Genomic DNA, 13958 nt, shown 5'->3' on the forward strand with positions numbered 1-13958 from the left:
TTGTTGTTCAGCAATCTCCACTGGAAAATATTGTGCATGGATATAAGATGAAAATAGCATTGGCCTTGGCCATGATGCCTTCCACGATAGTCAAGCAATGTCCTACCAGTTACTATTTATGTTCATAAATGAGGACTGGGCTTTTAGATGAGGAAGTGGAAAGTGCACAGGGAGCCATACTCCAGTGGGAACCTAAACCTTCAGTGGATGTTGTAAAGTCAAGCAAAATAATATCAACGGAGAGGTAATGAGGTGCATATAGATGTTTCAGAGTCTGATCATGAAGAAATAAATGACTAGTAGTGTGATATTTAGATTTCTACAAATTAAGCAGATTGTTTGCACTTTGCTTATAGTCCATATTGCTCTGATTTCTCCAATTTAGACTACAGATAATTATGGAAGCCCACTGCACAGTATGAGATCTCCTTTACATTCCTCCCTGCGGGGCTCCTCTCCATCTTCAGAATCTGCTATCTCTTCAGCATCTCCCTCACAGCGAGCCTCATCCTTCTCATTTGATGTTAACATTGTGAGGAGAACGTTTGAAGAAGGGGAGCAGGCATCAATGGTGATGAGCCGGTACCAGACTCTGACTGATGCTTCCTCCCAGGAAGCACTGGGTCTGACTCCAACTAGTTCCCCTTCCAAATCTTGCCACAGTTCTGACACCTCCCCAGTTCACATGAGGAGAGAGAGAAGAACAGAGAAGCACAGTGAAGGTACTGTTACTCATTTTTCCATTCTTTTCTTATTGAGGTATTTTTAGCTTTGTATCTGGACTAACTAAAACAATTCATTAAGTGTAAAGTTTAAGTTTTAAATATATACAGAAGAACCTCAATTATCTGACGGACACGGGTAGGGAGTATTTCATTCGGTTAATTGAATTCCGGATAATCGAATGCTGGATAACATAGTTTAGCCAAGCATCAGGACCTTGCGATCTTGCCGGATAATCTGATATTCAAATAATCAAATGCTGGATAATCGAGGTTCCTCTGTATGTTACTGAAATTTGACCTACCAGTAAGGTAGTATGAGAATTTGGCTGGAAGGGTTAATAGGAAAAAAAAGGTAAAGAGCAGATTACAATTTATGAACTTGATATGTCCTTCAGGATAGTGTCAGCAGGAATCTATAAACAAAGGTTGGTACTATAAAACATTCTAGAGAGGCCTTGGGACCAGAAGAGATTTACAGATAGGTGGGTGACAAACACTGATAAGGGATGGGATAAAACAACGCCAAGCTAAATATTTCTTTACTGGGTGAAAGAGAAGACATGAATTACATTAACCTAAGGCCTAGAATGGATGTTTGTTTCCTACATTTTATGAAACAAGATTGGAATTTGTATAATGAGGTAATTTGCTCATGTCTTCTTCAAATTCAAAATCTAAGGAGGAGTTTGTGGTAACTTCTAATGATCAAGCACAAGTGTCTGAGTAGAGGTTTTTGATTATTTATTCAACCTTATGTAAGGAGAATATATTCTAGGGCTAGCTAGAACACCTAGGAGAAAATATTATTTTTATACAAACTTTTACCACGTGTATCTCATTATCATTTGAGGGTAACTTTCAATAGAGAGCTAGAGGTAAGCGATTAAGACAGTTAAGAAACATTATGAGGTTTCTGTTGCCTTTAGTTTTTAAACGTGATGCCATTGTTTAAGAAAGGTAGTAAGGACAAGCCAGAGAACTATAGACCGGTGAGCCTGATGTCGGTGGTGGGCAAATTGTTGAAGGGAATCCTGAGGGACAGGATGTGCATATATTTGGAAAGGCAAAGACTGACTAGGGATAGTCAACCTGGCTTTGTGTGTGGGAAATCATGTCTCATAAACTTGATTGAGTTTTTTGAAGAAGTAACATTAGAGGATTGATGAGGGCAGAGCATAGATGTGATCTATATGGACTTCAGCAAGGCGTTGGACAAGATTCCCTATGGGAGACTGGTGAGCAAGGTTGTATCTCATGGAATACAGGAAGAACTCGCTATTTGGATACAGAACTAGCTCAAAGGTAGAAGGCAGAGGGTGGTGGTGGAGGGTTGTTTTTCAGAATGGAGGCCTGTGACCAGTGGAGTCCCACAAGGATTGGTCCTGTGTCAACTTCTTTTCATCATTTATATAAATGATTTGGATGTGAGCATAAGTGGTGTAGTTAGTAAGTTTGCAGATGATACCAAAATTAGAGGTGTAGTGGACCACAAAGAAGGTTACCTCAGATTACAATGGGATCTTGATCAGATGGGGCAATGGACTGAGAAGTGGCAGATGGAGTTTAATTTAGATAAATGTGAGGTGCTGCATTTTGGGAAAGCAAATCTTAGCAGGACCTGTATACTGAATGATAAGGTCCAAGGGAGTGTTGCTGAACAAAGAGACCTTGGACTGCAGGTTCATAGCTCCTTGAAAGTGGAGTCAAAGGTAGATAGGATAGTGAAAAAGGCATTTGGTATACTTTCCTTTATTGGTCAGAGTACTGAGTACAGGAGTTGGGAGGTCATGTTGTGGCTGTACAGGATATTGGTTAGACCACTGTTGGAATATTGCGTGCAATCTGGTCTCCTTCCTATCGAAAAAATGTTGTAAAACTTGAAAGAGTTCAGAAAAGATTTATAAGGATGTTGTCAGGGTTGGAGGATTTCAGTTATAGGGAGAGATTGAATATGCTAGGGTTGTTTTCTCTGGAGCGTTAGAGGCTATGGAGTGACCTTATAGAGGTTTATAAAATCATATAGGGCATGGATAGGATAAAAAGACAAAGTCTTTTCCCTGGGGTGGGGGAGTCCAGAACTAGAGGGCATAGGTATAGGGTCAGAGGGGAAAGATAGAGAAGAGACCTAAGGGGCAGCTCTTTCATGCAGAGGGTGATACGTGTACAGAATGACCTGCCAGAGGATGTGGTGGAGGCTTGTACAATGGCAACATTTAAAAGGTGTCTGGATGGGTATATGAATAGGAAGGGTTTGGAGGGATATGGGCCAGGTGCTGGCAGGTGGGACTAGATTGGATTGGCATGGATGATTTGGACTAAAGGGTCTGTTTCCATGCTGTACATCTCTATGACTCTATGTGAGTAAGGTATGTGAGGGGACCCAAAAGGCAGGATCACAAGAGCCTCATCCTTTTCCATTGTTCAACAGGTTTGCGAATCTTTCAGAATTGACATCTTATGCTACAGCAAAGAGTGTAAATTCAGACAGCAGTGTTGCCTGCCCAGTGCCAAGGCTAAGGAAATCAGCTTAGAATTGGAGAGGAAGCTGCAAAAGCAAGATGTAGGCCTAGTTGTTTGAAGTGCCAATGACATAGGCAGGACAAAGCAGGAAATTTTGCATAATCAGTGAGAAGATCCAGGTGCCACATGAAGAAATTGAACCTCAAAGATTATCATCTCATCTGTGCATTATTACCTGAGCTATGTGCCACTGTGCATAGAGCAAACCAGATTAGAGAGGTGCATGTGCAGTCAAAAACTGATGTGGGAGAAGCGGGTTCCAGTTTGTAGGGCATTAGCACCACTGTCAGAGTAAGTGAGGTCTGTAATGATGGTGAACATCTCCACTCGAACCACATTTGAGCCTTTCTGTCACCAGGGTAACTAGGGAAATAGAGAAGATTTTGAACAAAAAAAAGGAGAAATAGATCAAATTTGGAATTATGTGGTCAAACAAAGTGTAGAGTCAAGGCCAAAGAAAATGCATTCATGAAAAATCATGAACAGTTCAAGACAAGAGGAGGTTTAGAGTACAAGCTTAAGACAATGATTTGAATTTACAATGAAAGTAAAAGGATAAAGCTAAAACTCTAATTTGAATGCTACATACATTTAGATACAATCAGATGAACTGAGACACAAATACAAATAAACAAATCTGGTCTAGTACCAGCTATGATCTAGTAGCAAAGAGATGGTGGGAAGAATATACAGATTATGGACTTGTATCCTGAAGGATAAGGTACATTTAGGAAAGAGAATTTTTGAGCAAAAGATGGAGATGTGGCTCTGTTAGTTAATTATGATATCAGCATTATTATTGGTATTAAGTTTAGGAAACCAAAGTGTGGAAAAAGTTTGGGAAGAAATGAAAAACGATAAATGCAAGAAGTCAGTTGTGGAAAGTGCTGGACAGGTCCCCAAACATTAACCATTTGTTAAGGTGAAGCATAAAGAAGTAAATAATGAGAACTTGTCAGAAAGGCATGATAGGCGATTTTAATCTAATTATCAATTTTCAAAGTCAAATTTGCAAAGATGGCCTCAGTAAGGAATTCAGAGAATCATTTTGGGACAGCTTTTTAGATAGCACATTCTGGAGATGGTCAGAGATGAAGCTATACTTGACTTTGTACTGTGCAATGAGATAGGATTTATGAATGATTGTATAGTGAAGGTACCCCTAGGCAGCACCTAGTCATAATATGATTGAAAGTCATTATGGAAAGGGAAAGGATAGTGTAGAAGTTAAATGTCTAATTTGGGGGAAGGCCAATTTCAATATCATTGGACAGGATCTGGTAAACATTGACTGTGAGCAGTTACCTTCAGGTATGTCTATATTCAGAAAGTGGCAGCTTTTTAAAAGTAGTGTAATGAGAATTCAACGCCAGTGTGTTTCTCTAAGAATCAAAAGCAAGGGCAGCAAATGCAGGCACCCTGAATGTTAAGTGAGATTGAGATTTTGATAAATAAAAACAACAAAGCATTTTTCCAGTGGAGCACATTGAAAACAGAGGAAGCCGTTCAAAAATATAGAGGGTATCGGGGGTTGGTTAAAAATGAAATTAGAAGGGCAAACATCTCTGGCAGATGGGGTCAAGGAAAGCCCTTAGTTGGGTTTGTGTTTCTTGGAGCAGAGAGGGCTGAGGGGAGATTTGATTGAGGAAAACAATTATAAGAGGCACAGATGGAGGAGATCATGAGAATCTCTTCCCATGGCAGACCAGTGGAATAAGTTTAAGGTGAGTAGCTAATGGCTTAGAGGAGATCTGAGGAAATTTTTTTTTCACCTTGCGGGTACAGAGAGGGTGGGGAGGCAGGTGTTCCTGCAATATTTAAGAAATATCTGGCTACTTAAAATGCCAGGGCATAATAGGCTTTGGATCAAGTGCAGGTAAATGGGATTTATGTAGTTTGGTGTTGAGATGGTAGGCTTATGGGCCTGTTTCTACTATGTTATATGCCTTTATTACTCAATGAGTTTTATATTCAGTTTGATGGAGACAGGTGTGGGTCCCAGACTACTTTCTTAGAATCTAAATTAAAACAACAATAAAGGTGTAAAAATATAGCCAGCTAAAATGATTTGGCAAATTAGGTTAAATTAGGTTAAGGAATAAGGCAATAGAGATGTGGTGACGGTCATTAAAGAGGATATTTTAGTGTACACGGAATACATACATTTCTATACACAAAAAAATCCAAGGGACCCCAGCTTTTGTAATTAACTAGAATTGTTACAGATAATAGCAAACTAAATGAAAAAGTATCCAGTTATGTGAAGACAAATAGCAGACCAGGAGATTGGACAGAATACTTACAAAAAGCAAAGAAATATTAATAAAGTGGGAAAAATTAGAGTATGAGAGAAAGTTAGCAAGAAATATAAGAACAGTCAGAATTTCTACAAATATATAAATAAGAAAATGTGTTAATAAAGTGACCATTGGTCCTATAAAGTGAGATTGAAGATTTAATTATTCTGTATCAGATATTTAGAATCAGTCTTCACTGTAGAGGATATATGTAGCATCCCAAAAGCTGTGATCAATTAGGAAGTGGAAGGGATGAAAGAATTCAAGAAAATCGCAACAACAGAAAAATGGCTCTGAGTAAATTGGTGGAGATACAAGCTGACAAGCGATTGATTCTTGATGGACTTCATTGTGGGGCCTTCAGAAAAATAATTAGTGAGAGTTAATACATTGGTTTCAGTTTTCCAAAATTCCCTTAATTTGGAGACAGTTATATTCAATTGGAAGATAGGAAATATAACTTTCTTATTCCAAAAGGGAAGGAGACAGAGAAACTGACCAGGCATCTCTAGTATGAGTCATCTTATTTGAACATTTGGTTTCTGATCATGTCTGTGTATGAATTGGCCAATATGCCTCACATCATATAAATGCTGTTTACGACATGTGGCTTTGCAAGCTGGCTACCATGAATGTCACTTGCCTTGCCAGACTGTACCATATCATTGAAATTCTTGTGGCACTATCTCACGGTCATGTGACTGCTCTGCGACTACTGACTTCCCTCAGTCATCTCACTAGAGATACCTGGTCAGTCAGAAATACTATTGCATTGACAAGCCTTAAACCTGGCTTTCCAGTGACCTGACATTAGACATTGAAATTGACAGAGCCTGACAAACATCACTGGACTGTAAAGCAAGAGTCCCTCTATGTTTGTGTTTTTATAAAAAGCACACTCAACGATGCTGTTCTGTATTGAATGACTATTGAACTTGATAGACTCTGTACTAAAGGAATGTTGCAGCATTTCCTTTATTAGCCAGTCTTAATAACTTTATATTTCTTTGATACTGTATTGAATTCTTCAGTAAGGCTTTAAGTTGTATCATTGGCTATTCATGCTGAATGAGGCCACCTCCTCCATCCACAGGCATCTACATCTCTTGCCATCTCCCCACCGCCTAAAGACGCACCTCTATCACTGCGCCTTGGATCTACCCCTCCAATAGCTCTATCCATAAGAACATAAGATATAGGAGTATAATTAGGCCATTCGGTCCATTAACTCTGCTCTGCCTTTTGATCATGGCTGATACGTTTTTCAACCCCAAGCTCCTGCTTTCTCCCTGTAAGCTTTGATCCCCATTCTAATCAAGAACCTATCCGTCTCTGTCTTAAATACACTCAAAGACTGCTCGTCCGTAACTTTCTGAGTCAGTTCCGCAGATCCACCAGCTTCTTGCTGAAGCCATTTCGAGACAAGCTCCTTTGTTGTGTTGTCCCTCCAACTGCCTTTTATGTCAGAAACCTAGTTGAAGATTATGGCCTGCCCTTCCTTTGCTATTGCCAGAACCCCTTCCCAAATACGATCTATTATTCACTCTCCTGCTGCCAAACATCAATTGGTTACTGACAGAAACTTGCCCAAGGGTGCCCTGCTGCCTAATTACAATCCTGGCCATCGGCACTTCCTTTCAATCCAGAAAATCCTGCCCCAATAATCTGTTCATGGCAATTTGAATTGGAATTTGTTCATTGCAAATTCAATGGAATAAATTTTAAAGGAGAAGAAGTAGTATTGAAGAAGGAAGAGAATGTACTGTATCAGCAGGGATATTTGTATAGGGTTTCTCAGCTATAGCATTTACCTGCCTTGTATATCATGGGACATCAGGTAAGGAGGATTGGGAAGAAATATTAAGTAGAAAGTAAATGTCATCTTCACAAACAAATGTCAATAACATTGGCAGTGAATATTTACACTGAACTAATAGAAATCAGTGCTGTCGTATGAGACAGCGTTGTATTCCCACTTCTCAAACACTGAGCCATGCAGAGTAAGAATGCCCAGCCTCAGTTTCCAGCCTGTGTGAGGTAGCTAATCACAGCTGTGGTGGCAGCAAGGTGCCAGAATTGGTTTCAGTGCTCCCAGTCAGGGAGCAGAGCTGAGCAGTCAAGGTTCCTACTTCTTGATAGTGAGACCTGTTATAAAGTGGAAGTATGTGGATGCTGAGTGAGAACAGAAGCTGTTGGAGCTGTGATCTCCTAAAGTTAAATAGCCAGCTTCCACTCACGGGCCACTGTTCACACATGCAGAAGCGTCGCTTGAATGAGAATGGCTTTGGCCTACACATTTCATGTCTAGCATAAAGCATTCCACAAGGAGAAAACACAACATAAAATAGAAAGAAGGACATGTTAATAGGGATCACATCACAAACTTGTATATTCATCCATTAATTTATCTCTTTTCTATGATTGACACCCGTTTATTTGTTGAAAATGTGTTGCTGGAAAAGCGCAGCAGGTCAGGCAGCATCCAAGGAACAGGAGAATCGACGTTTCGGGCATCAGCCCTTCTTCAGGAATCCTTCTTCAGAACCTTTCTGCAGATCAGGCTAAGGAGCAAGGAGATACATTGGATGTCATTCCATCATGTCAAGTTTATGTCAGCAAGTCCATTATAAATGCAGTTTAGAAAATGTTGACAAGATGTACATATGGCAGCAAGGTCTTAAATTTATTGGTAAATGCAATATATTATCTACAAGTTATGTATAATGTACATACTTGTTAAATAACAGTGTAATCTGATTGAACAAAAATATAGGGAACAAATAAACGGGTCGAAAGTGAGGACTGCAGACGCTGGAGATCAGAGCCTGAAGAAGGGCTGATGCCCGAAACGTCGATTCTCCTGTTCCTTGGATGCTGCCTGACCTGCTGCGCTTTTCCAGCAACATATTTTCAGCTCTGATCTCCAGCGTCTGCAGTCTCCAGCGTCTCCAAACTGCAAGTTAAGACTTTAATATTGATAACATCAATACTCCACATACAATACATTATTGCCTCACAGAAAATCCTAATGAAGTCATAGTGGATTCTGGTCATAGAATCCCAATGTGTGGAAAGAGGCCATTTGGCCTGCACCAACACTCTGAATAACATTTTACCTACACCATCCCCATAACCCCATGTTGTCCATGGCTACTCCACCTGATCTCACACTACAGGACAATTTAGCCTGGCTAATCAACGTAACATGCACATCTTTTGATTATGGAGGAAACCAGAGTACCCAGCAGAAACCCACACCAACATGGGGAAAACATGCAAACTCCATCCAGGCATTCATCCAAGGCTAGAATTGAACCTGGATCTCTGGTACGGTGAGGCAACAGTACTAACCACTGAGCCACCATGCCATCCCCATTTAGAACACTATTACGCCAAATAGTCTATTCACACAACAATAATGGCATTGGGGCCAGCACTGTTTACTTTGCAAAAAAAGTGAAGAAATGAGCCACATTACTGTCTTTTAGATAACGGGTTTCACGTAAGGGCAGATTTTGCATTAAATTATACTAATCTGTGTTGTATAATGTTACAATTGTCACTAATTATTTTATACAGATGGCTCATTGTTCATGCCTTGTTTCCCAATGTTGATAGTTTTCAAGAAGCTAATGTAGGATTTTACAAGCACTCTGATATTATAAAGGAACAGTGGATGGAAAGCACATGATGTCCTCCCATCTGCTGCATTTCATAGCATTGGCCCCTGGGAAACCAACAGTGTTTGAGGAAATATGGCTTTATGAACGTGCCATCACATTAAAGGAGTTGGTTTCATTGAATTAAACATGGCAAGCCTTTTCCCTTGATTCAACAACTGTTTGACTGAATTTTCTGGTGGAAAACAGCATTAGTTCCATTTGATTTTTTAAAAAACAATCACAGGAAGAATGATGCACAGAGGCTGCTTTCTCAGATCAGCAGAAAAGCTGCTGAATGACACAAAAACAGGTTTAATTAGCTTAATTCAGCTTTTGTTAAGTAGGTTTCAGTTTCAGGTGTCAGTTAACTTCTGTTTCAATCAAAGTTTGATGCTTTTGACACTTTGTGTATGAAAACCAAGCTGATCAATATGTATGAAAACTTGGTTTCTCACTTCAGACACTTTTGAAGACAAACTTCAAATGTCTAACCGTGAACAATCCTTCACAATGGATTGTGTGGCAGCAGCAATAAAAAAATGTAGCAGGGTATTAGAATTTTCATTCAGCTTACTGAATAGGGAAATGGTATTTAATTTCCAAGGCATACATCCATCACATTTCAAAACATTATCCTTTGTACTACTTCAGTCATAAAGATCATAAAGCACACACTACAAACTGCTCCATTGCTCCAAGATGTGATTGATAAGGTTAAAAAAAGCCTCTCCTTTTCATCTCAGTGCTGCATAATCACAGAGGCTTCTATTTTGAACAGCAGTCAGTGTTAGTATCGATCTATTCCACCTCAGTGATTTTGACATGAAAGTACACATGCAAGATTAAGGCATATCTTCTCTTGATCATGAACATGTCTCAGTTGACAATTTTTGCTGTGTTTTGCCTTCATATTTCAGATTTGTGATCACATGGATTTGAAGTTTCTGGGTTGATTGCTATATCTGCTCTAATCAACATTTGAAGAGCAGCCTAACTCAAAAATAAATGATATTTTCTTCATGATGTTCCATGATTAAAGACTTTGACAGCTGAATGATTATAATAAAACAACAGTACTCAAATTGCTTCTGAATTTAAAATTCAGAGTCAGTGACAAAACAAAAATAAGTTAGCAATCACTGACCATCACTAATTGAAAACCACCATAATGTATTTCTAAGTAAGAATGAAGATTGACAGATACAAGGACCTTTGCAGTCCAGCTTAGACACAGCATCTATTGATATATATTGTCTAATCTTTAGATGGAATGACAAGGTTTATGATCATTTCAATGGACTTAAATCCAAAAAAGCAAATATGTTATGCACTTTCTATTTTGTTTTCTATCTTAAATGCCCACTGCTGTGAAAATGAGACACATGCAATAAAACCACTGACACTAGTGGGGAAAGGTAATGACCGACTTTGGATGTGGTGACAATGTCTTTTATGTTTTATAATTCTGCGTATAATTTTGTAATCACAGGTTCAGGGGAGAGCAAAGAAACAAGTCCAGCAGAACCAGCAAGTCCCACAGTAGGCCTGGACAGAAAAACAAGACGGAAGTTTTTGGACCTTGGGTAGGTATCATAGTTCAAACAAAATAAATAATGAATCTTTGCTCTTTTTATGTAACACAACAGAACAAAGAAAATGGAGACATTGTAAACATCTCAGCATTTTAATCCATAATTTGCCATTTTGATAATGCACAGAAGACAATAACAAACAATATAGCGCAATGCCCATTTTATTCAATCATCTAACAGTCTTCTACTTTCACATTTATAATAATCATGAGCGTTTAAACATGATTAAGTTTTGTGAGTGTGACTTCAAATTTAAGTGTTCATGTAAACAGTGATGAAACCCAGCCAATACGTGAGCTTAAGTGGTTTGATTTTTGGAGATCAAAAAATGACATTGATTACTTCAGAAAGAAGAAAGTACAAGATATTTACACCTCGAGACAATGACAATTGTCTTTATGTTAACAGCAGAGACCACGAGTCTCCAAAGTCCTAGAAAGACAATGAGAATGTTAGGCTGTAAGCAAATATGCTTTAAGCGATCCACCTAGTTCCAAGATGAAAATAAGCTGGGTTCTTAAGGATTTCAAAGTAGCATTTCTACCTAAATGTCAGGCTGATGTGATTCATATTTACTTAGGAAAGAAACCTTTCTGAAGATTAAATTATAGGCTTTCCTGAGTATCACTGAAATTGTCTTGGCATTTGCCTGGATCTTGGAGAGAGGAAGCAACTAGAGACCAATAGGATGCTGCAAGGTTCACCATACCAGAATTCAGGTACATGCACAGATTGAAATGGTGATGACAGCAGCAGAGTAGCAAGGCTGAGCCTGGGGCTCATCCACTCCTGTCTGCTTTCTTTCTTCTTTTCTTCTTTTTACTTTTTCTCTTCTTTTTCCTTCTTTTCCTTTGCTTAAAAGCCTTTTGCGGCAATTTGGCGGCATTGGCATGGCAACAGCCTCCCAGCAGGAGGAGGTGGCAGCAGGATCAGAGACAGCAGCCTCCTGGGACCGTCTCTGCATTTTGAGGAGCGGCAGTATGACATCAGCAGTGAGAGCGTAATGGCAGCAGCACCTTCCAGGGTTCAGGGTCGGCAGCGGTGGCAAAGCTCCTCCTGGTGATTGGAGCTCACAGTGGCATCATCAGTGGCAACAAGAACATGGCTTCTCCCAGCAATTGATACAAGGCTCCAGGCCATGGCTAGGCCTAGTTGTCTACATCAGTAGCTGAGCATTCCAAACACCTTCAAGAAGATAACACTTTAGACTTTAAGATCTCGATGTTTTCATATCCTTTTGGCTTTTTATTTCTTCAATTTTGGATTTGTAACCAAGATGGAACCAGGGAATTGCGACCTTGTACACTTTTCACCGTACTCGTGTATTCCTATGCTTGAGTATACGTGACAATAAAAATGTAATTCTAATTCTTAACTTGTTAAATTGAGGCTGAAAGAGTCAACTAGCTTGCTTTGGAGAGGAAGTCCCCAGGAACAGAAAACCTCACTTTAAAAACTAGCTGAAGAATGCAAAGAAATCAACCCTTGATGCTGACAATCACTTTGTATTATTTTTGAGAAAATTGAATTTTTACATAAAGATGAGTAGCTTAGGTGAACTGGCCATCCTAAATTGCCCACAGTGTTCAGGGATGTGTAGGTCAGCTGCATTAGTCAGGGGTAAATGTAAAGTTATAGGGTAGGGGAATGGGTTGTGGGTGGATTATTCTTCAAAGGGTCAGTGTGGATTTGTTGGACCGAAGGCATGTTTCCACACTGTAGGGATTCTATTCTATATTATTAAGAATGGTACAAAGTGACCCTGTGAAGTGTGTTTTGTTGGGCAGGCTAAGAATTAAGGTTTGGTGGATATTCCATTTTGTGGTTTAAGGTTCCAACTGCCTCCAAAGATAATGTTTAATTAATAGTTTGGTTGTTACCGCAAATGATTCAAAATGTGAAATCTTGATTAAATTCTTCCTGCTGTGAATTGATGTTTGAACTTCTTTTTAAAAGTTATCAGTTTCTGTGGCAAATTCCAATGTATGTGATTATGGTTTTTACAAGCCTCAGTCAGTTGCAGCAAAACTAATTTCCAATTTGCAATAACTAGAATGTTAGAATGGAGCTGCAAAGATACAATGGCTGCCAAATTCTTGTTGGGTACTTGGTTATAGCAAGCAATCAGTGAACCACCAGTCTACTGTACATTCTGCCTGATAGACACTTCCAACTTCAATGGAGAAGAACATCAAGTGTAACATGGGCTCCCAATTTGTTACCATCTGTTCTATACCATTCTTCAAAACAATTTTATATTACAATAACTACTTGGTTTCAAACTTCTAAGTGCCCATTACAGCTATATCCCACATAATCAAATCATAACCAACTCTTAGGAATCTTCCATTCTTTAAACTTATTTTTATTAGACTTGCCATGTGCTACTCAATTGTTTGGGTTTAAAGCTTTCAATGACTAAATTCAAGCTTTTCGGTGCAATTTTATTTTATATGGAAATGAAAATCAGGAGAAATGTATGACAGGTAACTGAATCAATATCACCCGTTTGGTCTTCAAGTAGTTTCCAAGTGATTTCATTTATCATAAATGAGGCTGCTCACATTTCTTCAGTTTTAGAAGTTAGTTATCGCTTCAAACTCCATGAGTCATTGGAGCATAGACAAAGTGATTGAATTTTCTCAGAAGTCAGCTAAGTGTCAATTTTGGGGAGTTTCATGGAGAGTTTCTCTCTATGAGCTCTAATGGGTCATCTCACGCAACTCTCCACAGCTTATCCCATGATGGATGCCTCATGGCTCCATGGTGCTGCACTTGTACTGTAATGTGTTCAGTAATGGTGGAAGTACTCACCTCTACCCAGACCTCCCATTCCTGTGGCTGGCACCATTTGTCAAGAGCAGGTCAAGAACTGTCAGTTAACAGCTGCCCTTTACAGTGCATGTAGTGGGGGGTTGGAATAAGAAAGCTATGCCTCTGAGATTACTTAGATGCCACTTCATTGCTAATATTAGCATGAATTTGTAAATGTAGTGCTATTTTGCATCAAAACATGTCAAGGACAAATGTTATTTGAGCTGAAACTGCAAGAATCAAGCTACACAGGTTAACCATCCTTCATGCCATATCATCTTAGAACCCTGCCTAAGGGTTCTCCACTTTTTCCCTATTGCCCATCGTAGCATAACCTCTTCCCATTGT

The 13958-nt window shown here is 39.2% G+C and overlaps 1 protein-coding gene across 2 annotated transcripts in view; it reads left to right on the forward strand.

Annotated features, from left to right (window-relative positions):
* The window catches only part of samd14 (sterile alpha motif domain containing 14), a 214208-nt gene that overhangs the window by 122784 nt on the left and 77466 nt on the right, over positions 1-13958 (forward strand). For both annotated transcript variants that reach the window (XM_072561668.1, XM_072561667.1), the window contains 2 exons: positions 386-722; positions 10694-10787. In XM_072561668.1, the coding sequence (XP_072417769.1) occupies positions 419-722; positions 10694-10787 (398 nt within the window). In that variant the 5' untranslated portion in view covers positions 386-418. The remainder of the gene's footprint in view (positions 1-385; positions 723-10693; positions 10788-13958) is intronic.

Source organism: Chiloscyllium punctatum, chromosome 42 (assembly GCF_047496795.1).
Source record: "Chiloscyllium punctatum isolate Juve2018m chromosome 42, sChiPun1.3, whole genome shotgun sequence".
NCBI lineage: Eukaryota > Metazoa > Chordata > Chondrichthyes > Orectolobiformes > Hemiscylliidae > Chiloscyllium > Chiloscyllium punctatum.